The sequence below is a fragment of the Apis mellifera genome, linkage group LG6 (assembly GCF_003254395.2).
Source record: "Apis mellifera strain DH4 linkage group LG6, Amel_HAv3.1, whole genome shotgun sequence".
Lineage (NCBI taxonomy): Eukaryota > Metazoa > Arthropoda > Insecta > Hymenoptera > Apidae > Apis > Apis mellifera.
This window is the reverse complement of record NC_037643.1, coordinates 13,215,775-13,242,678: the sequence shown is the minus strand read 5'-3', so window position 1 is coordinate 13,242,678 and position 26,904 is coordinate 13,215,775. Positions and strand designations below refer to the sequence as shown.

The following is a 26,904-nucleotide window of genomic DNA, read 5'->3' as shown; positions in this document are numbered from 1 at the left end:
ATGTTATAAATATTTAGTTTGTTTAATAATTGCAATTTGGAAATAATATTAACATATACATATATATATATGTGTATGTGTATTTATATGATTTCTTATAAATCGAGGTTATGTAAAATTGTATTATTTATTATTTATTTTTTCGAGCGATAGGATTCATAGTTTTCTTTTTTTTTATCAAAAAAAAAAAAAAACAATTGTCATATATATGAATGTTATAAATTATAAATAATAATAATAATAATAATATATTTTGATCATTTTAATAATATGATATATTATATTTAAATATCTAATTATTAATGTCTTATTATTGCTTTTCAAAGTATGCATTTCAAAGTATATCATTGTTTTGTTATTTATTTTTAAATATACTTTTTGAAAAAATATAAAAATTATAAAATAAAAAATAAAAAGTAATGTTTTTAATAATAATTTATGAAAAAAAAAAGAAAATTAGAAAATTCAAATAAAAAGCATAGCAATAAACTAAAATAATATTAATATAATTCGTATTAAAAATTAAACAATTATTTACAAATAATTAGTAATCTGAATAAAAATATATGAAATAAATATGAATAAATTTTAATATTAAAAATTAATTTGTTACAAAATTTCTTATTTTACATAATTATATAAGTAAATAAATAAATTATTATAAAATTAATTTAATCTGTATATATTCATATAAATTATTCATATTCATATAAGTTTTTAAAAATATTTACACAAGTCATTTGAAACAATTTAGATGATCTTTTAAAATGCCTCATACTGCATACATTTTTGCGAATTAAGTAGTAAATATATTAAATAAGGTAAGTGCTAAACTGAAATTAAAATTTTTTACTTATATTGCATATATAATTGTCAAAAGTACAAATTATGTGATATATATATAAATATAAAATAGCATATTTTTTTTAGAATGAAAAAATTTTTTTTAAAATATAACAATAATAATAAAAAAATTAGTTCAAATTATTTTGTTATAATTTATTTTAATAATTTCAAATATTTTATTTACTATATTTTCAATATTATTTTTTTTTGTATTTTTCTTTTATACAAAAATTAATTTGTAATTTTTATTTTTTAGATATACAAACAAAATATATTTGGCAAAACGTTTTCAATAATTCAAATTAAATTATATTATAATTCAATTCTAATTTTATTGTTAAGCCATGATATTTATCTGTGATTAACAATTTATATTTCAAATAAATTTATAATATGTTTATATAAATATGCACAAACAAATTTTTTAATGACTAGATATAGATTTTATTTTGAAGGCTATTCTATATGAATTAGAGAATTACATATTTTTAATGAGATTTATCTATGTTTTTTATGCATATATATTTAAGAATGAAGATTACAAGCAGTAAGTTTTTTTTCTATCATACAATTTACATGATAAGCATGGCCGCAATCAAATATTGCAATTCCATTATTACCTAATAAAACTGGTGTTTGAAGAGACAGTGTACAGCAAGAACATGTAGATAATTTATTCTGATAATACATTCCCCAATGATGAGCTCCATTCTCAAAAATATTTCTATTAATTGATTTATTTAAATCTTTTTCAAGAACTCCTACTAGCTGATCTCGAATCTGTAAGAGTAAAAACATAAAAACATAAAAATATACAAAAAAAAAAAATAATAATATATTTAAATTAAGCCAAATTTTTAAGCTAGAATATTAAAATTTTATATATTTAATTAAATATAATGAATATTATATTTAATAATATTATATTTATAAATAATAATATATAAACAATATATAATAATATAATATAAAAATTATTTTTATGATAAAATCTTTTTTATGTACTAAAAATCAATTTGAAAATCTAAAACAAAATATTTTAATATGCTTTTTGTTTATTTAAATATAAAAAGAATAATTACCTTTGTGGAACATATTGTATTATATTTAGATGATTCCAGATTATGTTTATTAAAATTAATAGTATACTTCATTCCATGTTGATATAAAAGTTTTGTAAATATTAATGACTGAAATATACTGTAACATATTAAAATCAATATAAAAATTATATATATTTATTTATTTTTACCTAATTTTAAATATTTAAATATTTATAAAGATAAAATTCACCTTCTATCTATAGAAATATTTGGAATAGCTTTTTCTAATTTCATTAGTAATGTCATGGCAATGTCAGGTCCCTGTTTTTTCATGATTTCATATATCACAGCAGTCCAATTTATCAATTCTTCATGATTTTCTTTTTTTATAGACTTTCCACAGAACAAACACTGTCCTTGCTGAATTTCTTTTGCATATGTTGCTACAAGACTCCAATGTTTTCCATCTAATAAAGGTAAAAGAATGGAAAATAAAATATTATCTCTAGCTTGAAGACATTGGTGCACTAAATCATTCGTTAGTATATTATGTTGTTCTATATATAATGGCAAATATTCTCGCCACATGTAAGGTACTTTATTACATAATATTATACATTGGTCTTCATATTCATCTAACATTTTCTTAAGAAGAGATCTACCAATGTCTAGGAACTTTGGTTCTATGAGTTCATTTATTGGATATGGACTACCACAGGTACATCTTCTGCTTTGTATATTCACATTCACAAAAGCTTTTATTATTTGTTTTATAATATTTTCATTATCTACAATTTGTATTAATTGTATTGAAATATTTTCTAACAGAACATTAAAATAATGTAGTTCTACGCTTCTTAATACTTCATACATAAAGTTCTTTAAATCAGTCAAGTTTTGATATGAATCTTTGATAACATTCATATTCCAATCTATATCCAGAATTATTTTTTCTAATTCTTCTTCTTCTGTTGAAGATTTAATATTATCAACTAAAGCATATATAATTTGCAAATCTTCTTGTATTTTTTGTGTTACACTTTTATTAGTATTCAATTCTCTAGTTTCATTTTGACTTTCTTCTATTTCTTTCAATGTATTATAATTTGCATCTTCATCTTTTTTTACTTTTTTATCAGAATCATTTAATAAATTGATCGATGTTTCCATCTCTATTTTGAAAAGATCTTCATTATCTTGTAAAGAACAATGAGATACAGGATGAAGCATAAAAGTTTCTTCATCTTTAAAATTTGAATTTCCACAATTAACAACTACAATACCTGAATCTAATTTTTTTGGAATCATTTTTAAATTAGATTCTAATAAAAGTATTAAAGGATGTAATAATGTAGATAATTCATCATCTCTAAATATTTGCAACTTAGTCTCTATATCACAAATATCGTTAATTTTAGTGTTATCAATTAATTTTTTTAATTGTAGTTTATATATGAGGCATACTTCTAAACATTCGTAATATTTCTTTTTATTATATAATTGCAATATTAGAGAATCTAAGGAAGATAAAATTAAACAATGGAATTCACCATTAGAAGTCATCAAATATATATTATTCTCTATAGTTTCTGCAAAGTTTATATTTGAAAATTCATTATTCCATAGAATTACAGTTGCAGTCATAGGATCAATAATATATAGGCCAGTAGAAGTATACGAAAATAAATACTTTTCTGCAATAATAAATAAATGAGAAAAATTTATAGACTGTGGTAACCAGGTGTGTTCAACTTGTTTCTGATAATTAGATTTTTTAATGTTTGATTTACATATCAATGTTGGTGAAATAGCAAATGCTTCTTTAAATTGATGGGTTTTCATAACTATTCCATTTGCAGATACTTCCCAAAGTCTAGATCCTGGTCGAGCACAAAAAATTTGAATAAAATTTTCTTCTTCTTGCATTTTACCATTACTCTCTGCAATAAAGTTAAAGGAACCTTTTTTATTGATTACTTTTTCTTCTTTCTGATTAATCAAAGTATTTTTATTTTTTGTAACGTATGTTTTATAGAAACAGGCACCAAATTCTCCATTTCGTGCTTTATTTCCTATTTGTTTATATTGTTCTTGTACTGTATCACATATATAACAACGAGTAAGTGTTGATACTAACAATAAAGATGATGAGAAATTAAGTTGCACAATAGCTGAATCTAAATTCATTAATGTACAGGCTGGTGCTTGAAATATACCATTCACCTAAAAAATAATTATATTACTGTATTTATATTTAAAATTTTATTTGATATATTATATAATCTTTTATAATAATATTTATATATTATTATTATATTAATAATTAATTTATAATTGATAAATAATCAAATCATATTAATGAACTTAATAAATAGAAGAATAACTACTAGAAACTAATAACTACTAGAAAAAAATTTAATTATTGTATTACAATAAAAAAAAATATATTTATTAAATATATTTCTATTATTCTATTCTTCTCTTATTATTTTAAATATCTTTTTCTTTTACATAAAAATCTTATCTTATAGAAATGATTTATAAAAAAATGTAATAAAATTATATAAAATATAAAAAAATATAATATCAAACATATTAAAATAAAAACTTACTGTAAATATAGATAGCACCAAAACAGAAATTTTTCCATTTTCATCACCAATATATATTTCAGAACTATTATCATTCCAACAAAGGCAGTTAATTTGTTTATGAATATGTTCAGTTGATATGGCTATCAATTTCGGTGTTGGTTTTAATACTACTAGACAAACTATACCACGAACTGTTGTCAAAGCAATTGTTTTTTCATCAGGTGATATGAGAATACGGGAAACTATTCCTTCCTATTATTATTACGGAAACAATAATTCAAAATTATTTTTTTTAATATTTTTATATTAAATAAACATAAGTTATTATATTATTTTTATTATACTTAAATAAAATTTATGTACCGATAAAGGTATTAATTGTATAAAAGAACATGGTTTCCTTGAAAATAGATAAATACTGCCACTGGTTGAACCCAATAAAATATAATTAGAGGATACATTAAAACATGTATACTGTAAAATAATAATAAATTAATATTAGTATAATAATATTAACTTCGACATTTAATAAAAAAATTATTTTTATAATAAAAATTTAATTTTATTACTTTCATTTTATTCATTTAATTTATTTAAAATAAGATTTATTTAATTTACTTTTTCAAGTAAATATTTTATAAAATTAAAAAATTGTTACGTTCACAATATTTACACAATTTAAAATATTAATTTAATACATAGGAATTTTATTTAACAATAAATTAATACATGCATAAAGAAAGTAAGACATCGTAAATATAATCAATAATGAATAAATTATTGTAATGACAAATAAATTAATATATAATGTGTTAATGTTGCATAAAAATTATTTTTCAATTTTAAATAAATACCTTAATTCGTTGAGTTGAATTAATAGGTTTATAAAGAAGAGGATTTATTTCCTCATATTCTGATAACACATAAGGATATTCCTGCATAGTCTCTAAAAATACGTATTAAAAACAACGATTCTTACATGCAACAGTAAACAATGAATAAACTACCATAAATTTTGACATGTATACACAGTTTACTATACATTACGTAAAATGTATATATTTATATCTGTTCAAGCATTGAATAGATATACATAGAGAGCATATTCTTATTATTATTATTTCTATTACTTCTATTAGTTCTTTAAATTTAAGATGAAAAAATATATATTAGAAATTTTATATATTAAAATATACATATGTAAATGCAACACGCATAATATATATTAAGAATTTAAAAATTCATATTCTTAATAGGAATATATAATAAATATAAGTTCCTAAAAAATTTATATTTTTAAATATTTTTAAAAATAAAAAAACTTTTATCCAAATTTATAATTTTATGATAAAAAAATATAATCTGAGAGAAAGTAGTGCATAAAATTTTTTAAAATTTCATGTATTTATTTATTTTATATCAATTTTTATATAATAATTCTTATATAAAATACTCTTTGCCACATTCACAGGAATTAAATTTATTTAATTATCTTTTTAAATATAGCTACGAAATTCAATATAATATCTCTTAAGCTATATAAAAAATATTATATATATATATATATATACGAAATTTATGTATACATGAACATACAAATTTAAAAATATATAAAGAATTTAATAGTATATATATTGAAATAAATTAAATATATTTTGTTTGTACATCAGCAAAGAAAATTGAATAAAAAATTTATGAATTCATAACACCATCTTGTGGATAAATGCTAAAAGCTCTGATTTATTAATAGTAATGTAAAATGTTCAAAAAAGTATTTGTGATATTATAAAAAAAAGCAATATTATGTGAAAAAAGCTACACTATTTTGATTAACAGTTACAAATTGACAATTTCTAATATTTCCTATTAAATTAGAAAGTTATAAAAATTATAAAATTAATTAATTAATTTAATAGAAAATTAATTTATTATTAAAAAATTTTATATATTTGCAATTAACTTTAAATTTTCTTTTTTAAATTTTAATATGAATTAATTAATTATTAATTAATAATTATTATGAAATTTATTTTTAAATGCATCTCAAATATGTTTCTTTGTTTCTTCTTATTCATTATTTTATACTTATTTTAAATTTATTATAATTTTTATTCAGTTATTATTATATATAATTTTACTATTATTTGAATAAATAAATTGATCGTTTATTATTTGATTAAAGATCAAAAAGTTGCAATTAAAATATTCTTTATGATAATCATTAATAAATAATTAGTTGGAAAAAATTTTCCATTCAAATTTATATAATTGTTTAAGATTCTAATTTTGAAATGCGAATTTAAAAATAGAAATTTTTAATGAAAAATAAATAATTAATCAAAATTTTCTATATTTTCGACACGAAAGTGTCAAAAACTAAAAGAAATATATTTATAAGACTAACTAAAATTAATGTCTTTCTTGTTTTTCTCGCGCAATATATTGTTGTTCTTGTTTATGACATGAATACCTTCTTGCATGTTCTGTTTTCTTATTGATAACTTGGAAAGTTCAAAAGTTTATTCACGAGATGGCGCCACTAATATTGAACATTTCTATATATCTAATTTATAGATAAAATACATGTATCTATCAATAATTAATAAAAAAAATAAATGTAATAATAATTTTATATTTAGAAATATTTGAAAAATATTGCAAATAAATTCGTAAAAAAATTAAGAAAGGTAGAAATAACGAATTTTTTAGAAAATAGAAAATAAAAAATATGAAAATATACAAGATATGTATATAATAAAAATACAAAATATGTATATCTATATAAAATATATCAAGATACATAAAAATAGTATATATATATATTTAATTATATAGTGTTAATATATAGTTTAACACATAAATACTCATATATTTTTATTAAAAGTATATTATATATATATTTTATATATATTATATGGTTGAAATTCATTTATTATAATATATATTTAAATATATTTAAATAATTAATCAATTCAATAAATTAATTATAATATGATAAATTTTTAATTTTATATTTCTAATTTTTGCTTTCTTATTATTCAAATAAAGTCAGCATTAAATTTAATATCTAGTATTCTGTTCTTAAATAATAAATACAATAAAGGTCATGAACTTAAATGTATACTTATGAATATATATATACACACACAGACACATGTAAGTACTTCATTTAATTAATCTTTTCAAGATTTTCTTATGTTGACTTTGTAATCAGTTATCTGTCAATTATAATTTTAAGTTTTAAATAATTATTCAAATTACGACTTTCTATCGTACATATATTTTGTATTATTATATAAAAACATTCTTGCAAAAACTTTTTAAAGAATATTATTAATATATAGAATTGTTAAATTAAACAATTAATTGTTAAATTAAATGACTTAATTTTAATTAGGTGTTAAATTATTTATTAAAATAAAATTATTTTATAACTTTTTTTAAATTTTTACAAAAAGAAAAAATAATTTAAATTATAATTTTTTAAATTTAATTATATATATACACTATATATAATATATGTATATATATACTGTATATGTATATATATACTGTATATATGTATATATGTATACTGTATATAATATATATATAAGATTTTAGAGAATAAAATAAAATTTAATTTAATGTAAACTATTATAACTTTTTATAACAAAAAAAAAATTACATTTTGAAATAAATTTGTATTTTTTATTTTATTTTTTTATTTCTCTTTTTTTTGCAAAAGTTATATCATATCATTATTACAATATTATTTTATATTTTCTTTAAGAATTATAAGAATAGTAGTATTATAAAGTTTATTCAAAAAATATTAATTTATATTTCAAGAAATATTTTACAAAATTTTAAAGCGTTAATCAAAACTTTTTTTTATTTTATATCACTTTATCTACTGAAAGGCACATAAGTAATATTAAAATTTAATAATTAAACATTTTCAATTTTAATTCCTATGTTAATTTTTATTTAAATTTTAAAATCTTATAATTTAGTAAATATCAAAATTATTACATGATTATAATTTTAGAAGAAGAAAACTATGTTGAATTTTAAAATAATAATAGTAAAGTAAATGCGAAAGTCACAAAAATATTTATAGAAAAAAATGAAGAACGATCTATAAGTTAAACCATAACTATTGGAAGTAACTAATAATTCACTAGAATTTTCATTAGTCTTTATTTATAACTATTTATCTCTAAATAGCAATCAGAAACTATTATTGGATATTTAAACATTTGTTCGAATTTCCGAAGAAAAAAATTTGCATACGTAAAATGTAAATTATATATCTAGTGAACAATACCATGTTTTATGAAACATATATTTGAACACTATTACATTTATTTCCTCGTAGATTTTTCATTCAAATCATTTATACTATTCATCATTTTTTAATCGGATAAAAAATTATGTATATATACATATATTTTCTGCACTATATTCTGCACATATTCTTAAATTATAAATGCTTTGCGCTTCTCTTAAATATATAATAAAACTAATTTACAATAATACTAAAGAATTTTTACAATAAGATTTTGATTTTGTTACTGTTGATATAATTCTCCTAAGAAATTAATATAATGGGAGGAATGAAAGAATTATTCAGTAATATAATGCAATTTCATATTTAGATTTTCAATTAAAAAAATTTTTTTTTTTTGAATGATGCATTCATTTAACATTCAATGTATTTATTCACCATAAAAAAACAAATTAAACTCGAATAAAAACAAATATGAAAATTATTTATCGCAGATTTAATGATGAGACGTTGAAGTAAAATATAGAATAGTTAGTATTTTACATTTTGCTTCAATCATTCATTTTAAAAATTATATTTATAGAATTACTGACAGCAGGTAACAAAGTAAATTTTCAAATACTTATACTCAGATTACTTTTTATGATATCGGATTATATCACGGTATAATTCACAAATCTATCGCTCTTACTAATTATCAAAATCCTACATTTTTCTATTTTTTTCCTACATTTTTTGAAGATAATTTGAAGTTAAAAATTTATATCAAGATAAAAACTAATCGATTGACTTCCGTCTAGATTTTCTTAAACTCTTAAACTAACCTAACCTATTTTCCGATCTAGACTCATTTATTGAAAATCAATAATAACTATCCGTTATCGACGATTCAGAATTATTCATAATCGCTTCAGATTTATCAGAATATCCTGAATCTATCACTATTGTTTCATCAATCCTGTAAAAAGGATTGATTTTCCTGGTGGTAGTGTTTCTCCAATGTTTTTGCACAATATCCACTTCCTCTTCCATTCTGATTGGACTGATACACGGAGATGGAGTATCGATAGAAACTTGACTAGAGATTGTCAATAAGGAACTAGTTCTTGGAAATTTGTACGGATTAGATACAGGTATCCAATAAACATCATCATCATTATTATCATTTTCATTTTGAAAAACTTTTTCTTCGGTTTCCAATGTTTTCTCCGTTGTTGAATTTTCATTATCGAATGAATCGTGTTCATAATTTACATAAAGTGATTTTTGATCAATATCACTGCTGCTATCCGTATCCTTGGGGGAGGTTGATGTAACAATAGATTTCGCTTCAGACTCGCTGAAACTGTCTTCTTCATATACAAAATTTCTTTTCAACGATTGTTGATAAACTTTAAATTTAGGCGCAATCTCTTTCTCTATGACATTCACCAGTTGTTTCACGACATTCTGATTGACTTTAGCATCGTAATTCTGACGCGACGATAACGAAGATTTATTTCCTTTCTCTGTTAAATTTCCCATCGTTTCTTTAATAGTCTTTCTCTTTTCATGCTCATATTTATTCCTTATAAAATGAATGATCGAGTTCGTTCGATTCGATTTTTTCCTTTGGAAAATAGAATTCATTTTAGTTCTTAGTGATTCATCTGTCGAAGGAGATATATTTGTGATTTCCAACTTCTTCGCAATGTCACGAACCATGGATGAAGATTTTGGCATAGTCAAATCATAATCGTCTTTCGATAAAATTGTATCAATCGATCGAATATTTCTCTGTAATAGCGAATTCTCTTTCGATGTTTTAATTGGTGTTTGATCTTTGTAACATCTTGCATCTTCTTTGTAATCCCGATCAAAGTTTTCTATCCTTAAACTGCTGTCGAAAATAGATGCTTTTTCTAGCATATTCTTAGACAACTTTCTACATTTAAAAGTATTATCAAGCTTGTAATCATCCGATTCGTTCATAGATTTATTCTCGAAGATGTAAGATTTCTCCAAGATGTTACGGGAACGTGTCTTTTTTATTTTTGGACTATCTTCATCGATGTTCGACGAAAACAAGTAAGCTCGAGAGAATTTTGGCGTAGAAGTGGCGGGAATTTTGAAACTTGACTTCACGTTTGGCGTTCTTATAGGGGTCGTCATCATGTCGGAAGTTTGAATGGCGTCATTCTTCCTTTGCCTACTTTCTCGAGAAGTTCCGCTATTATTAGAATAGTCATTTTTTTTGTTAACGTTAATTTGATTTGTTAATGGTTCAATTTTTGGTCTAACTGGTAAAACAATATTTATATTTTGAACTTTTCTAGAAGGCGACATTTTGGGATAGGTCCCGTAAATTTTGGAAAGCTTTACTTTTGGAATATTTGTATCGAACGTTTTATCCCTTGATGAACAATTTGAACATTCTTTATATTTTGTTCCCAATAACCTTTTCGGATAATAATTTTCATTATTGATAATTGTTGTTCTTGATGGGACCTTGGCCTTGATTTCTTCATTCTTGTCATCTAATAAATAAATTAAAAATTGTATTAAATTGTTTAATCACTTAATATTTTTATAAATATAATGAATATGTTTTATTCTAAATTTAAAAATTTAAAAATATAAAAATATAACTAAATATTTTATAATCAATATAATTAAATAATAATTAATAATATAATCGATATAATTAAATAATTGAATATTTAGTCTCTAAATTTAAAAATAATAAATATTAATAAATTAATAAAAAATTAAAAAATTAAAATTAAAATTAAATATTAATTTAATTAACATTAAAAAAATATTAATAAATACCTAATAAATTCATCGAATACAGCGTGGATTTTTCTTTAAAATTTTTCCAGGATGGTGGACGAGATTCAATCGGCGTAACTTTTACTAAGTTTGATGGATTAGGAGGTTTGGGCGAGTGCCAGTCTGAAATGGATAACTTTTGAAAAGATCGTTGAACTTTCAGTCTTGCTTCCATCAATTGCTCGTCCTGGTCAACAAAAATAATAACGGAAACCATACTTTAAGTAATAATACTTAATTAATAAAAATTAAGATTAAATAAAACTATGTTATGAAAAATTTATCAATATTAAAACTACCATTGACAATTAAATAAACATTTTTAAAGCCCATTTTTTTGTTCTTATTTATAATTTAAATGTTAAGTAAAATGAATTAGATTATTATTCAAAATTATGCATAAATAAAATTTAATTTTTTAATAAAAATAATCTTGGATATAAGATTATTTAAAGAATAATTATATGATTAAAAACGCATAAAATTTCTTCCTTTGAGTTTCTTTCAAATTCTTCTTATGCTATTGTGCTACTTTATGTGTTGTTGATTAAGAGATAGTAATTGGTAATGTAAATTAATATTTTGTGACACAACGATAATTAATTATACGAAATAGATGTAAAAAGATATTATATTGAAGATGCAAAAAAGAAAAATAAGTTTTTACAAATATATCTAACATTATTGTATAAGTATTCTTATAATAATTTTTAAATTTTAATAACTTAAAAATGCATAAATTAAAAATAGTATTCTATTATATTTGTTTAATTATTATATGCAAAATTAACTGATAATTGAAAATTCTTAAATTGGAGTATATAAATATCTAATAAGATTCTTCAGAAAAAAAAAAAAAATTTTTTTAAATATAATTCTATTATTGTAATATTCAATTTTTTTTATAAAAATAATTTTGCATATATGATTATAATTTTAAATATAATTATATAAAATAAAAAATAATTATACATTATAATATTTATTCCTTTGAATTTTTTTCAAATTATTTCTTATTCTACTGTTTCATGTCATTGATTAAAAAGTAATAATTGATAATATTATTAATATTTTATGACAATATTAACTATAATTAGTATAAAAATGTATAAAATCATATAGATAAGAATATCATATAGAAAAATAATAATAATTTTTCACAAATATATCTAATGTTATTATAAAAGTATTTTTCTAATAATTAAATTATTTGTTTTGTTTGTTAAATTTCATTAATAACACTTTAATATTTTAAAAACGTATAAATTAAATATTCTATTTAAATTAATATTATATTATATTATATTATATTATATTGTATAATTATAAACAAAATTATAAACTGAAAAAAAAATCAGGAAAAAATTCCTAAATAATAAATCTAAGATTTTTTGGGAAAAAAAATAGTATAATAGTATAATAGTAATTTTTTTAAAAAAATAATTATAATACTCAATTTATATTTTTTTATAATTTTCTATAATTTTAATTTTCCCGTACCATATATATTCAATCAAAAGAATAACACTTAATTTTCAGTTAGTTTTCACTTAATATCTATAATCATTTAAATTAAAATGAAAGGTTTTCCAAAACATTAAACAAATAATAATAAATAAATTAATTAAAAACAACTTACATATTCGTCTTCGGAGAATAACATGTTGTTCCTGATCCACGCTGTCGACCTTGCCATTTTCAACACTTAACTAACAATTTTAACGTAACGTGACACGAAACACAAACTCTGAGCAAATGAGCAAATGATCTGCCAACCCTCGTAAATCCGTTTATATATTCCTGTACCTGTACCCCTACCTCCGTGAAAAAAGGATCAGACGAGGGTATTTTCCTACTTTATTATACTTTATTATATATAGTAATATTTGCTTAAATTCCTTCAATATCTTGTATCTTCTAAATTAAACGACTCAATCCCACCTCGTTTCCCTACCACTCAAAAACACGAGCTCACCGTAACCCAAACATATTGATGAAGATCGTGAGCAGAGAGTGGAGCAGAGACGTTTACGTTAAAATGAAATATCCAATTGCAAAGATCGAATGGTAATAAATTGGATCTTTAAAAATTAATTTAAATGCGATATGAAATCAGACAAATTTTTCCCTTTTCTTCTAATAATTATTTTAATTAATAATAAATTTATCGTTTCAATATTATTTATCTAAAAAAATTTCATAATTATTTATTAAAACCGTCGTGGAAATGTTTTGAACAACCATGTTCGCTCAATCACAGTTTTTCACGTGTGTATTCGCAGAGAGTTGCAAATATTGCACCAGACACTTCATCTACTCATGTGCATTCATTACAATCATCAAATTGTCTATTTACATAGATACATCGTATCAGTCAAAATATGTACAAAATAAATACGAATGAAAACTGATCGAAAACCTATTTTCTCGTTGATTTTGACAAGCTAGAAAGCTATCTTATCTAACGGATTTACAATCACTTAAATTGTCACGATATCATACTTATAGTATCATTGTAATTATCTATCATTGTAATTTTGCTCGTCCAAGAATAATTGTTTTATTTTCCATAATTCCATTATGAATAGATAGTAAGCGCGGTGATGTTAGATCATCCGTTATACATTTATTGTGATGTGTTTACGTACAAACAGTTTGATCAGTGACAGTCGCATACGTTGCCATCCGTACGGATTAAATTCTATAATCTATTATATAAATAAATTTCCAATGATCTATCACTTGATTGAAATTATGATCTGTCTTCATCCTCTTTTTCGTTAATTGTCTTTTTCTGTATTCGGCAAAATGAACAAAAAGGATCAAATCTCAGATTAAAACCAATGATTATTACATTTTTGTTCGATCAACATCGTTCGGTTTATGTCATGTCCGGAATTCTATCGGAAGAACATCACATAGATCTCTATCGATTGATCGTTTCTAGAAAAATAAAATAAAAATGATAAATATATATAAATTTTTACAATTATAATCGTGACATTTTATCTAACGTACGTACTTGCGCTGTTCACTTACCATGCTTTTCTCCTTTACATCTATTAAGAAACTCGAGGATCCTTGTTAAACATCTTGAGCATCGAGTACGCGTTCTTTAAATAACATCGCTACCTGCTTCGCGTTAATTACAATATTTACAACGTGACCTGCACCCGAAATTTAAAATCCGAAATTATATACAATATAAAGATTTTGAAGACCTTACCTACCTGTAAACGATGGTATATAGTTGTACAGCAAAGGTGTATTTTATTACTTGAAAAAAAAAAATGAATTACTCTTTGAAATTATTGGTAAATTTTAAATATTAAAAATATACGGATAAATTTAAATTTTCAATCCTCAAACGATGCAAGAACTAATAATAAGATTTAATAATAAATATGCAAAATATGTTAATAGGTTCAATAAAAAGAAAAAGAAAGAAAGAAAAATCTTTATATTTTATATTTTTATATTTATAATGAAAATATATTTCTGTTTATAAATATGAAAATTTAACTTATTCCAAAAGAGAAAAAGTATTGCAGTGGAGAAAAACTTTTGGTTAATCCTAAGTAATGGTATTGGTCCCTTGTCTGCATTGGAAATGGTCAAGGATAGAAAATGCAATAAATTTTTAGAAATTTAAGTATCCTCGCAATTTCAAATTTATTATTCCTTTGTATGTAAAATCAATATTTTCCTGGCTTACTACATGACATAAATAAATTTTTAAAATTTATATGACAATGAAAAAAGAAGAATTAACAATTATTCTAACATCTCAATCAGATTGTTATATTTGTCATTTGTTGTAAAAAGAAAAAAATCTATATTGCACTATGTACATTTATGTACACATATAAATATAAATTCATGCATCAAGCGGTAAACTCGGGTCACTATAAAAAGTGATAATAAGTGAAACTGTTTGGAAGTCTCATAATACTTAGAGGGGAATTGATAATTAAGCATAAAGAGTCGTAAGAATTACAAGAATCTTTAATTTCTATGCCTAATTCAAATTCCAAAGAGATTAAAATTTAAGTATATAATATTCTGTCCAAATTTCAATAATGGACACTTGCATTGGGAAATTAAACAACAAACAATAATAAACAGAGATTAATTTCAATTCTAATATTTTCCTGATTTCCTGAGAAAATTCTAAATTCGTCGTTTTATTTAATTTTTTTCGTACACATATCTATTTATAATAAATTGTATCTGTTAAAAAAGACAGGTTTAGATATTTTTACATTTTTAAATGTATTTTTTTTTTTTTAAGAAAATCAAATTCATATGTCAACTACGGATCATTTATTATTTTTCTTGAATTTAACCTCGAAAGTGACAATATTAGGGCAGTTTCTTTGTACGTCATAATGGTGTCACTACAAGAGCAGAGAATTCGTAACCGTTAAGTAGTGGAGGGAGATTTCAAAGTGGGGATTCCAGTTTGGTTAGATAGTATAGTCTCATTTTACGTGGAGTATTCTCCATCATAGTGTATCGGTGTACTTATGATCTCCCACCAATCATAAAAAAAGCTACTAGTTGAGGAAATTATTTCTCCTTTAAGTGATTTAACGTGTTGAAACTGTTTATAATAAATTTCATCTGTTGAAAAATATTCTCATGTGATTTACGAGTACCACTTATGACAAGTGGACTACCTTTCACACGATAACGGGAAAATCGAGACAGGACAAGAGGACAAGAGGATTACAATGAATTTCAGGTAGAATTGCAAACATCAATGGAAAGTTTCTTCTAGACCTGTGCATCGGTTAAGCTTGTGTTTACATACATCAGATTGCAAGATTTGAACAATTTCTTATAAAAAAAATTGTTTTTAGTAAAAAAAAAATAGAAATCTTTTTAATTCTTTAATAATATTCATCTTTAATAATATTCGAGATAATAACGGATAAGTATAATTATAAATTTTAGATTCTTTTGTATTTTTTAAAATTAAATTAATGAAATAATTTTATATATAGAGTATTTTAATTTTTCATTTTTAATAATTTTATTATCAAAAAAATTATATTATTTCTATAATTTATAATTATATCAATATTTTTGTAATTAATAATTATTAATTTTGGTATTTAAAAATTATATTGAATCTTGATAATCTTGCGATAATTGTATATAATTATTGAACGCTTGTCATGTTACAATTATAAAAGGGTAAATTGAAATTGCGAAAGGTGAGAGTGAAACTAGATTTTCTCTTTGTAATACATATATGATGACAGGTAAGACAAGATATTTATTTTTCAAAATTCATTTTCTGTTATTATACGTATTAATGTATTAATTACTTACATTAAATTATTAATTATATTTTTTATTTCTACTACTAGAACCAGTTGTCAATTATCGATACGTCGATTGTCGCGAACGCAAGATAATCTTCGAAGAATATTATGTTCAGGTATAAAATAAACGATCTTTTTATATAACGCTTATGCTATATTAAAAAATGCTATATATACATATATATATATTTTTCTTTGAATAATCTTGCAGTCATAATTATCGTGAAATGATTACAATTTTAAATCACAACATTTGCAATGATATTTTTTTTTAACATTCTTTCTTAAGAAAAATAAATAAATAAATTTCGAAGTGCTATCGTTATACCTACACATCTTCATTTCGAATTCAACTCGCGCTCATTTTCCCTTATACTGTCGTGTTCGTACAGGTGCAATAACCTCGACGAAGAGTTGCATGGTCGATCACGATACAACAACGATACAACAAGGGAAACCGTACAAAGACATACCAGGGCCAAGACCGATTCCAATTTTAGGGAATACGTGGCGTCTGTTTCCGATGATTGGCCAATACGAGATATCGGACATTGCCAAATTATCACAAATATTCTACGACGAGTACGGGAAGATCGTTCGTTTGACAGGTTTGATAGGTCGGCCGGATTTGTTGTTCGTTTACGACGTGGACGAGATCGAGAAAATATACAGGCAGGAAGGACCGACACCGTTTAGGCCATCTATGCCGTGTCTTGTGCACTATAAGTCCGTTGTGAGGAAAGATTTTTTTGGAAGTCTACCCGGTGTGGTTGGAGTGTATGTGTATATATATGTATGTATATAAATATAAATAAGGCACGTGTTGCGCGCAATGACCATGAGAAAGAAAGAGTGCCGTAGTTCCGTTGTGTATCTATTTTTGCGCTTCAATGCAATCCCGATTAATATTTGAAAATTTGGCTTTTCATTTTCGTTTGTCCTTGCTACGTAAAACGCGGCATAAAATTAATTATATACACCAAAAATTGTTTGTATATAAACTTATATTTTATGACATCTTTTTTACGATGTTAATGCATACGTTGTTTACTTTGACTAAACCAGTCGTATAGCGAGGAGATATATATATATATATATATATATAGACAGAGAGAGAGAGAGATGACGAGTGGCGTAAAGTATTTACAATTCTTCGTAGGCACGGTGAACCATGGAGAGAATTTCGTACGAGAGTGCAGAAACCTATTCTACAACCGCAGACGGTGAGGAAATACATAACACCTATTGAGATGGTTACGTCTGACTTTATACAAAGGTGATTTGTGTACTGTTCGTGTCATTGTATAAGATGTATTTCAATTGCGATTTTTTTTTTTTTTTTTTTTTAATAAAGATAATGACGTAAATAAGAATTTTATGAATATTTATACGATATGATGTTATTCAAAATGAATGTTGAAATTACGTGATTGATAATTGTTTTCAGAATTCAAGAAATCAAAGGGGAGGATGGAGAGGTGCCAGGAGACTTTGATAATGAAATACATAAATGGGCTTTAGAGTGTTGGTACAATAATTTCTAATTGTAACATTCTGTTGAGATGAATCTTATAAATTTTATTATTCCTAATTCTTTTTTTTTTTTTTATTTTCCACAATGAAAAATTTTATATCCATTCTAATATTTTGTTAAATTGTACAGGTATAGGGCGTGTTGCTCTTGACGTGAGATTAGGATGCTTATCGAGTAATCTGACGTCGGATTCGGAGCCCCAAAAGATTATCGACGCGGCAAAGTTTGCTTTGAGGAATGTAGCTATACTGGAATTAAAAGCTCCTTACTGGAGATACGTGCCAACCCTTCTCTGGTCAAGATACGTACGAAACATGAATTACTTCATCGAGTAAGCTTAAATTTCAAATTTAATTCGAATTTAAATATATCTCCCTTACGAATTCTGAATTCATAATTTATAATTGTAATTTTTCTTCCATTTAAAATATTCTATTAAAAAATTATATGTACAAAGTTATTCAATATAGAATTTCTTAATATTTTAATCGTAAAATGAATATCCTTTTTTTCCTCCAGAGTATGCATGAAATACATCGACGCAACGATGGAGAGATTGAAAACGAAAAAAGCTGTTGACGAGTATGATTTGTCTCTAATGGAAAGGATACTAGCCAAAGAAACTGATCCTAAAATAGCTTATATACTCGCCTTAGATTTGATCTTGGTTGGGATAGATACAGTAAGTGAAGAAAATTATTAATTTTTCATTACATTGCATCATACAATTAATTAATTATAATTTTGTTCATTTATTTAAATGTTAATATTTTATTATAGATTTCTATGGCCGTTTGTTCAATATTGTATCAACTGGCAACCAGACCAGAGGAACAAGAAAAAATTTATCAGGAACTTGTGGAAATTCTTCCTGATCCATCTGTACCTCTTAATATGAGTCATCTAGATAAAGCTATTTACATGAAAGCTTTTATCCGTGAAGTTTTTCGGTATTATTGATCATTATTATAAAAATAAGTTATTAAATAATCGCGCCTTTGTTCAAATCAAAATTAATGTATATTATTTAAAACAGTTTTCTCATCAAATATGAATTTGTTTTAGAGTGTATTCTACGGTAATTGGAAACGGTAGAACATTGCAAAATGATACGATAATTTGCGGTTATAAAGTACCAAAAGGAGTGAGTATTTTCAATTAAAAATCTTTAAACAAAGATATATTTATGGTATTGCAATGTTTTAAATGCATCGATAATTTTATCCTGTCGATAGTTTTCGTATTTGTATTTTATTATTATTATTTGTTACAGGTACAAGTAGTATTTCCAACCGTGGTAACGGGAAATATGGAAAAATATGTAACAGATGCAAAAATATTTAAGCCAATGCGATGGCTCAAAGAATCTACTAAGACTTTGCATCCTTTTGCATCACTACCTTATGGTCATGGTGCACGTATGTGCTTGGGAAGAAGATTTGCTGATTTAGAAATACAAGTTCTACTCGCAAAGGTAAATATTAAAAAATATTTTTAATTTTTACAAAAAAATATATATATATATTTATAATAGAATAAATATAAAAATATAATAAAATAGGAAATTATATTATTATTACGTAATAGAATATGAGATGTATATTAACATTGTTTATTTTCAGCTGATAAGATCTTATAAATTGGAATACCATCATAAACCACTTAAATATAAAATTACATTTATGTACGCACCTGACGGGGAATTAAAATTTAAAGTTCTTCCAAGATAGTCATCAAATCGTTAAAATAGACATAATAAAATTACAAAATTTTTTTTATATTAATATTTATTAACATATTATTATTAATATATTAATATTAAATATATTAATATTTGTACATAAATTGATACATTACCTATCAATAAATTTTAAATTTAAGGATCCTTTAGGCGTGTACATAGGATTTATGTAATACTCTAATTTCTCATGATGATATTCAATTTTGTAACGTTGCAAAATCTGAAACAAAAAATTGTTAATAATATTATTACAAATAGATATCCATATTATGTGCTTGATAATTAATTAAATTTTTAATAATATCACATAATTGGAATAAATCTTTAAATTAAATCAAATTTCTACATTATTATTAAATTTTTAAACATATCAAATATTCCTGTTTACATAAAAATTCGAAATTTTAACAAAAAAAAATGAATATCATAATATTTCTTTAAAAAAAAAGAAATGTTAATTAAAAATTATTCTATCTAGTTCTAGTGTTAAAAATATATTTTGTATTATTAAAAATCATTCTATATATTTTTTTAAATAAGCATTTGAAAAAATAATTTCATTTGTTTTTTATAGATAATTTCTATTTTTTAAATAGCATACTTATATTTATTTGAATTATGTCCTAATTTCAATAGCCAACAAAGAAATACAAATGTGAGCAAGGAATTTCTAAAAGTATATTTGTTAGGTTGTTCCAAAAATTTTTTTTAGTTCAAATTATCACCAGAAGAATTATGATGCAGCTCATTATATTTATAACCATCCGTCATAAATAAAAGATAAACTTACGCCGAATTTTAAGTGGATACGTATGTGCATAGCTTACGATGGTTTATGCAATCCCGCGAAGAATATAAATTGAAATATTCGATACTCTTTAATATTGCTTTTCCCTTCGTAGAATCATTAAAGAGAAGAATTAAAATAGAGAAATAATTAATTTATTATATTAGATAAATTAGATATATATACGATATTTTAATATTAATTTTATTTTTATTATCTGTAAAGAAAATCTGTAAACTTAAAATTTTATGTGGAATATTTGTCATTTGTGTAAATATCTTTCTTGGATTACATTTTTTTTTTATATCAATATGTTTATTAACATTTAGATAGAATTGAAATTTTTCATAAATAAAAATATTTTCTTATTGTTATTTCTTGATGAAATTTAACTTTTAAGTTGAAATAAGAAAAAAAAAAAAAAGAAAAAAGGAAAGAAGCTTATGTTCAAATCCCATACACTTCAAGTAATTGTACAGAGTACCGTGACAAAGGTACGTAAGCTAGGTACATCGTATAATAACAAAAATCCAGCTGGCCGAGTAAGTTGTCCATTGTCCATGAGCATTTACTGTAATAATAGCTTGACAAACTAACGGTGACTACACTTAAAGGTAAGCATTAAACTGGTAGTCATAAAACAATAAAACCGTATTCTTTTTTTCTTCCTCGTACTACTTTCAAATAAAGATGTTATTTTTATTTTTGATCTTAACTATATTATATTAGTTAATAAAGGATTAAATACGTTGAAATTGAGAAATTGAGAAAAATGAATCGAAATTATGGAATGGATAAATATAATGTATTGATGAAAAAATAAATAGAATAATTATCAAAACTAATTACTTTACTGATTACAACGAGCATCTCGAGCTCGGCGAAACGTCGGCCGAGACACATTCTTCTTCCGTAACCGAACGGAAGCGAGGCAAAGCTATGACGCACGCCGTCACTTTGAAGCCATCTCTCTGGAAGGAACTTGTCGCTATGTGGAAAATACTTGTCAAGATTACTTATGACGTAATGTTGAAAGACCACTTGTACCTGTCAAGTAATTTCTATTGTTATAAGTGTCACAGAAAATGTTAATATATATACAATGAAACGATATAATTATTTATGGTAAAATAAGCTCGATTAAATTTTAATAATTGACGATAAAAATAGAAATTAAGAATAAATATTCTTTCTTACGCCTTTTGGCACGCGATACCCTTTGATTATTGTATCTTTGGTCATGCATCGCCCATTACCGATAACAACCGGATACATCCTGATGAAAACAACAATTATGTTAATATATGAAGAAATGAAAGGGAATTTTATCTTAAATAATAGTTTTAAATTATTCGTGATAAATAAATATGGATATGGATAATTATTATTAAGTCTACTAATAAAGTAGACTTGAGCAAATTTCTGGAAATTTATTATCCTTAGGAATAGAGAGATGGAATAAAAATAAAAGATCAAAGATTTTAAGAATACGAACCGTAATGTTTCCTTAATACATGCTTTTAAATATTTCAATTTATCCAAATGCTTTCCATCGAGCTGCATATCTTTGCTCGGAAGGATGTTGCACACTTCGTTGTAAGCACGATCTTGCTCATCAGGATGCAATGCTAATTGATAGAGCGTTGATGCAACCGTGCTGGACGTCTTAAACAAATGAATTTGAAATGAATTTCTCAATATTGTTGATAAAATAAAAAAAATAATATTTGAAAATATTTTCCTACAACTTTGGTTCTTTGACAAGTGATTTCCTTTCTTTTTCTTTTTTTTTTTTAATTAAAATTATCACTTAACGTACCGTATCGATACCAACTAAGAACAAATCGAGAGAAAGTATCGTAGCTAATTTTGTATCGTTTTCTAGTGCTAAAACTCTTTCCAACAGAGACGGTTCTTTGTCAGATTTCTCTGCTTCTTTTGTCCTCGAGAGAGCCACCGTTGTATATCTAGACGTTATACTGAAAGTAAGAATATTATTTCATTTTTTTATTTAATTTATTTTTAATTACATTTTTTTCTTTTTTTTAACTTAATTATTTGTTTTAACATTTTATTTCAATTCACCTTAATATGGTATCGAGGGCATTCACGTATTTCAACCAGGTAGGGGTGTTAAATAATTTCCAGAATGGGATTTTTAATTCTAATATTCCTACATTCTTAAAGAACGTGGTAACCGCATCGATTAATTGTTGAGTTTCTATGTTAGCGTCATCGTCCAAGCAACCGAGTCGAACGTCCAATGCTACACGCGCAATGGCTATAAAAAAAAAAAAAAAGAAAGAAAGAAAGAAACACATTGAATGACACTTCGATTTTATTTGAACGAAATAATTAATAATTTTTAGATTCAACAAACGATAATTATACTTTTTATATTACCACATACAAACAAGGCTGTGTAATTTAATCGTGATTGACAAACAGGAAAAGAAAGCTATGATTACAAGAAGGAGAAAAAACGATACGAGAAATTTAAGCAAAGAATATTTGAGAAAAAAAATTCTGGATCATTATACCGTTATTTCCATTCTGACTGACCCAAAATTTACAAATGAATAGATGGAATACGTGAAATCTTTTTAAATAGACAAAGATTCAAAGACAATTTTTACTTATTAATATTTATGTTTTAATAGCTTTAACTTTTTATTTCGTTATTATATCATGTATATATGTATATAGAATATATATATAGAAATGTATTTTAATAAATGTATTTTTGACTGTATTTGAGATATAGATAAAGAATAGTAATAAATTTGATAAAGTGAAATTCATTACTCACATTCCAGTGACCATTTATGAATCTCATTTAGAAAATCGTCAGGTACTTCGTCATTCTTATTACGTATTTTCTTGATCCTAAAAATTACAATTATAATTACAATTATATTTGCATAGCATTATATGTATATTGTAAATATACATATAAAAAGTTTATGTAAATTTTATATTATTAACTATTATTATTAACCATTTTATATTATTTTATTTATATTATTAATTTTATATTATTATATTTTTATATTAACTATTATCAGTATTTTTTAAACATCTATTGGATTAAAAAATTTTTAGGTCAGTATGTAATAATGTCAGTAGAAGGTATTTCAAGATGAGTTATATAACTGGACAGGAAATAACTTTACAAACAAAGATAAATCGAAAGAAAAGGATACACGTTTCCATTTCTAATCTTGATTTGTATAAAACAAACCTGAAAATGATATTTAAAATTAACTAATTTTAAATATTCGTGAAAAAAATTATAAGTTTTAAAAAAACCAAATTATTCCTAAATAATATTCATGAATAATTTTCAAATGCAATTTTTCTTAAAACAAATTATATTAAACAAAAATTTTATTTCTTATATTCAAATTTATTTTTGTGTAAGTGTAAAATTACTTTTCCTTCATTACATTATTTTGACGACCTTTATTAAATTGTATAAAATTTATAAAATAATTATTAGATTATATTAATACTTCTAAATTAGGTCAAAAAATTATAAGAAATTTTTAAATTGAATATATTGGATATGCTTATTTGAACAAAATTGATAAAAATATATCTGAAGGGAAAAGTGAAAGGTTGAGATTTATAAAGATGATTATTCTCAAGCAAACCTTTCAAGAAACGCTAAGCTTGCCTCTTCCATAGAGGTAATGTACATTCTTGCAGTTCGCGGTTGTAACATTACTTGTTGCACTTTACTGCGGAAATTGTACCAACTCTCACCATGTCTGCAATAATAGTTTATATATATAGTCTATCAGTATCCATATTATATTTGAAAACATTCTTTCTTTCTTTTTCTTTAACAAATTTAACAATAATTAGCTAATATAATATTTTCATTTCAGAAAAATATCACTACACAAAAAAATATTCAGATAAGTAGAAAATATGAATGTAATGAGAATTTTTGTTACGTGAAACAAAAACAAAAATGGTATTAAAAAGAGAATTAATGTAACATATAATATAGTTGTAACATTGCAAATTATCATATGGAAATAAGCAATAAAATTATGCATAAGATTTAGCAACTAATGCAAAAAACATTATTCCATCCTTATTTAAATGTTTCAAAATATTTCTATGTTTTAATCTTTTAACATTAACAAGTTAGATAATATATATTAGATAATATAAGTTAGATAATAGTTTATTGTGTGTTAATTGTATTCCTAGTTAGTATCCTAATTTAATAATAATATTATTTATAATAAATTTTATTATCATAATTTTGTAATAAATTTCATTCAATAGAAATAATTGTACATTGAAAAATATAAAAATCTTTATTACAATTCAATAATTCCAATCTTTTGGTAAGGATCTATCATTTTTTTCTTTTTCTTTTTTTCTTTTTTTTTTTTTTTTTAAGGTAAAAAATATATTGCCATAAATGTTGATAGGTAAAGTATGTATACAGTAGATCATAAACGTTGATAGCATATTAGATAAAGTGTGTGCGTAGTGTATATAAAAGCATATATTTTAGCAATGATATTCTAGCACGTTCCAAACACATCGCTTTAGCGCGAGTTAAATATTCATAGCAAATATTTGCTATCCTAATGGTAAATGAAAAGTTAAGCAACGCCATTAAAAGATTTGTAATTTCAATATTGACCATTATGCGTAGTTTATAATGAGATTTCAAACGTGATGAAAATGTGAGAATTCATAAAAGCAAATATGGTATATTTTATTTAATTTTTAATTATATTAATGAATATAATGAATTGTATTAATAAATATTAATGAATATTATATTAATATATCTTTGTAATATATCTCTTGAAAATTGTTATTGGTTTAATTATCTAATAAAAATTAATTAAAATACCATAAAAATTAATTGAAATTCCAATAAAATTTTCAACGCTATTTTAATAATTAGTTATTATGATTAATAAATTATGTTAATAACGATTATTATTACAAGTAAATAGTACTTTGTATCAAATAATATTTGATAATCTAATAAAGTAATTGCTATTCTATTAATTTAAAAAAAAAATTTATTCAATACTTACACAGCAATCACGCCGGCGTTTTCTTTGAAGAATTCTTTTCTAAGCACATGTTTATAATAATTTAACGAGGGCATGGAAGGCCTGTATGGCATTCTCTCTTCTTGTCTGAAAATACGTTCGATTTCATTTGCATCATAGATGAATACCATATCTGGTCTACCTAATAGACCTTCCACTTTTACAATATCTCCAAATTCTTTATATAATTTCTTCGACACTTGATCTACTGCTTGTATTTTGAAATCACCTGGAATAAAATATTCTAATGTATTCATGTTACTTCTTTCTATAAAATATCTATTAATATACATATATGTTCATGTATTTATATATAAACAAGATATATCAATATAATTATAATATATATATATATATATATATATATATATATAAAATATATGCATATGCCTATATAGATATAATTCCATAAATAATTTGTTGTTTATTATATTTTTGTTTTATTATTTTTATTAATATAATTAAAAATTAAATATTTTTTAATATATTTTTGTGAAAAATATTTAATTGTTTGAAAAAATAAATTTCATAACATAAATCTACATGTGATTATAATATACCTATGAACGGTATAAATCGCCATGTGTTGCCCAAAAATGGAATGGGTTTAGGTCCAGGAATTTCGGAATAAGGACGACACCGCGACCAATCTTGCTCTTCGACTTCTGTTGTCAAAGTTTCTAGCGTTTTTATAATATTATTTGATTGTTTGACGGTATTTTTTAATAATTTAGTGAATTTACAATTTAAAATTTGCATTTTTACTCTGCAACATAAAAATTTAATAACAAATATCTTTAACATTTAATCGTCAGTTATTATTATTTATTATTCTTCATATTAAATGAATATTCATGG

At 23.2% G+C, this 26,904-nt stretch overlaps 5 protein-coding genes across 7 annotated transcripts in view; 2 read left to right on the top strand and 3 right to left on the bottom strand.

The window, feature by feature from the left end:
• The window catches only part of LOC551973 (cleavage and polyadenylation specificity factor subunit CG7185), a 33,956-nt gene extending 22,221 nt beyond the window's left edge, over positions 1 to 11,735 (top strand). The window contains exon 11 of the mRNA XM_006562446.3: positions 11,615 to 11,735. Within this exon, the coding sequence (XP_006562509.1) occupies positions 11,615 to 11,642 (28 nt within the window). The 3' untranslated portion in view covers positions 11,643 to 11,735. The remainder of the gene's footprint in view (positions 1 to 11,614) is intronic.
• Positions 1,267 to 5,539, bottom strand: LOC100578602 (Hermansky-Pudlak syndrome 5 protein homolog). Its single transcript, XM_003250055.4, has 6 exons — positions 5,338 to 5,539; positions 4,847 to 4,957; positions 4,502 to 4,735; positions 2,140 to 4,112; positions 1,929 to 2,046; positions 1,267 to 1,626 (listed from the first exon to the last, which is right to left on the bottom strand). Exons 1-6 carry the CDS (start codon positions 5,422 to 5,424, stop codon positions 1,372 to 1,374), a joined length of 2,778 nt encoding a protein of 925 aa, XP_003250103.1. The 5' UTR covers positions 5,425 to 5,539; the 3' UTR covers positions 1,267 to 1,371.
• On the bottom strand, positions 9,485 to 16,983 carry LOC100576568 (SWR1-complex protein 3). 3 transcript variants are annotated; one of them, XM_016912754.2, is made up of 5 exons: positions 16,902 to 16,983; positions 14,604 to 14,731; positions 13,204 to 14,507; positions 11,565 to 11,751; positions 9,485 to 11,269 (listed from the first exon to the last, which is right to left on the bottom strand). In XM_016912754.2, exons 3-5 carry the CDS (start codon positions 13,258 to 13,260, stop codon positions 9,615 to 9,617), a joined length of 1,899 nt encoding a protein of 632 aa, XP_016768243.1. In that variant the 5' UTR covers positions 13,261 to 14,507; positions 14,604 to 14,731; positions 16,902 to 16,983; the 3' UTR covers positions 9,485 to 9,614. The 3 variants fall into 3 exon arrangements, with proteins under 3 accessions (XP_016768243.1, XP_016768244.1, XP_003250114.1); XM_016912755.2 differs by lacking the exon at positions 16,902 to 16,983 and adding an exon at positions 14,795 to 14,901; XM_003250066.4 differs by lacking the exon at positions 16,902 to 16,983 and having other exon boundaries at positions 14,604 to 14,923.
• LOC413730 (probable cytochrome P450 301a1, mitochondrial) lies at positions 15,887 to 20,212 on the top strand. The gene is made up of 11 exons (XM_397170.6): positions 15,887 to 16,308; positions 16,940 to 17,010; positions 17,287 to 17,671; positions 18,054 to 18,170; positions 18,342 to 18,418; positions 18,558 to 18,759; positions 18,948 to 19,110; positions 19,209 to 19,378; positions 19,494 to 19,572; positions 19,702 to 19,902; positions 20,051 to 20,212. Exons 1-11 carry the CDS (start codon positions 16,298 to 16,300, stop codon positions 20,156 to 20,158), a joined length of 1,584 nt encoding a protein of 527 aa, XP_397170.4. The 5' UTR covers positions 15,887 to 16,297; the 3' UTR covers positions 20,159 to 20,212.
• A 23-nt stretch (positions 20,213 to 20,235) lies between these two features.
• Positions 20,236 to 26,805, bottom strand: LOC724860 (probable cytochrome P450 301a1, mitochondrial). Its single transcript, XM_016912756.2, has 10 exons — positions 26,607 to 26,805; positions 26,029 to 26,275; positions 24,610 to 24,726; positions 23,766 to 23,842; positions 23,042 to 23,237; positions 22,776 to 22,935; positions 22,452 to 22,621; positions 22,154 to 22,232; positions 21,806 to 22,003; positions 20,236 to 20,389 (listed from the first exon to the last, which is right to left on the bottom strand). Exons 1-10 carry the CDS (start codon positions 26,803 to 26,805, stop codon positions 20,282 to 20,284), a joined length of 1,551 nt encoding a protein of 516 aa, XP_016768245.1. The 3' UTR covers positions 20,236 to 20,281.
• Positions 26,806 to 26,904: the final 99 nt, after the last annotated feature.

What these genes read in the sequence shown, in the direction of transcription:
- LOC100578602 (XM_003250055.4), bottom strand. Translation starts at nt 5,424, where the DNA reads ATGCAGGAATATCCTTATGTGTTATCAGAATATGAGGAAATAAATCCT. An exon ending in AATATTTCTATAGATAGAAG is followed by an intron (nt 2,047 to 2,139) that starts GTGAATTTTATC and finishes AATATGTTACAG; the next exon opens with TATATTTCAGTCATTAATAT. An exon ending in ATACAATATGTTCCACAAAG is followed by an intron (nt 1,627 to 1,928) that starts GTAATTATTCTT and finishes TTACTCTTACAG; the next exon opens with ATTCGAGATCAGCTAGTAGG.
- LOC100576568 (XM_016912754.2), bottom strand. Translation starts at nt 13,260, where the DNA reads ATGGCAAGGTCGACAGCGTGGATCAGGAACAACATGTTATTCTCCGAA. An exon ending in TATTCTCCGAAGACGAATAT is followed by an intron (nt 11,752 to 13,203) that starts GTAAGTTGTTTT and finishes TTTGTTGACCAG; the next exon opens with GACGAGCAATTGATGGAAGC. An exon ending in GTATTCGATGAATTTATTAG is followed by an intron (nt 11,270 to 11,564) that starts GTATTTATTAAT and finishes TTTATTTATTAG; the next exon opens with ATGACAAGAATGAAGAAATC.
- LOC413730 (XM_397170.6), top strand. An exon ending in ACATAAATGGGCTTTAGAGT is followed by an intron (nt 18,419 to 18,557) that starts GTTGGTACAATA and finishes TAAATTGTACAG; the next exon opens with GTATAGGGCGTGTTGCTCTT. An exon ending in TCTTGGTTGGGATAGATACA is followed by an intron (nt 19,111 to 19,208) that starts GTAAGTGAAGAA and finishes ATTTTATTATAG; the next exon opens with ATTTCTATGGCCGTTTGTTC.
- LOC724860 (XM_016912756.2), bottom strand. Translation starts at nt 26,805, where the DNA reads ATGCAAATTTTAAATTGTAAATTCACTAAATTATTAAAAAATACCGTC. An exon ending in TCATAAATGGTCACTGGAAT is followed by an intron (nt 23,238 to 23,765) that starts GTGAGTAATGAA and finishes TTTTTTTTATAG; the next exon opens with CCATTGCGCGTGTAGCATTG. An exon ending in TCTTAGTTGGTATCGATACG is followed by an intron (nt 22,622 to 22,775) that starts GTACGTTAAGTG and finishes CATTTGTTTAAG; the next exon opens with ACGTCCAGCACGGTTGCATC.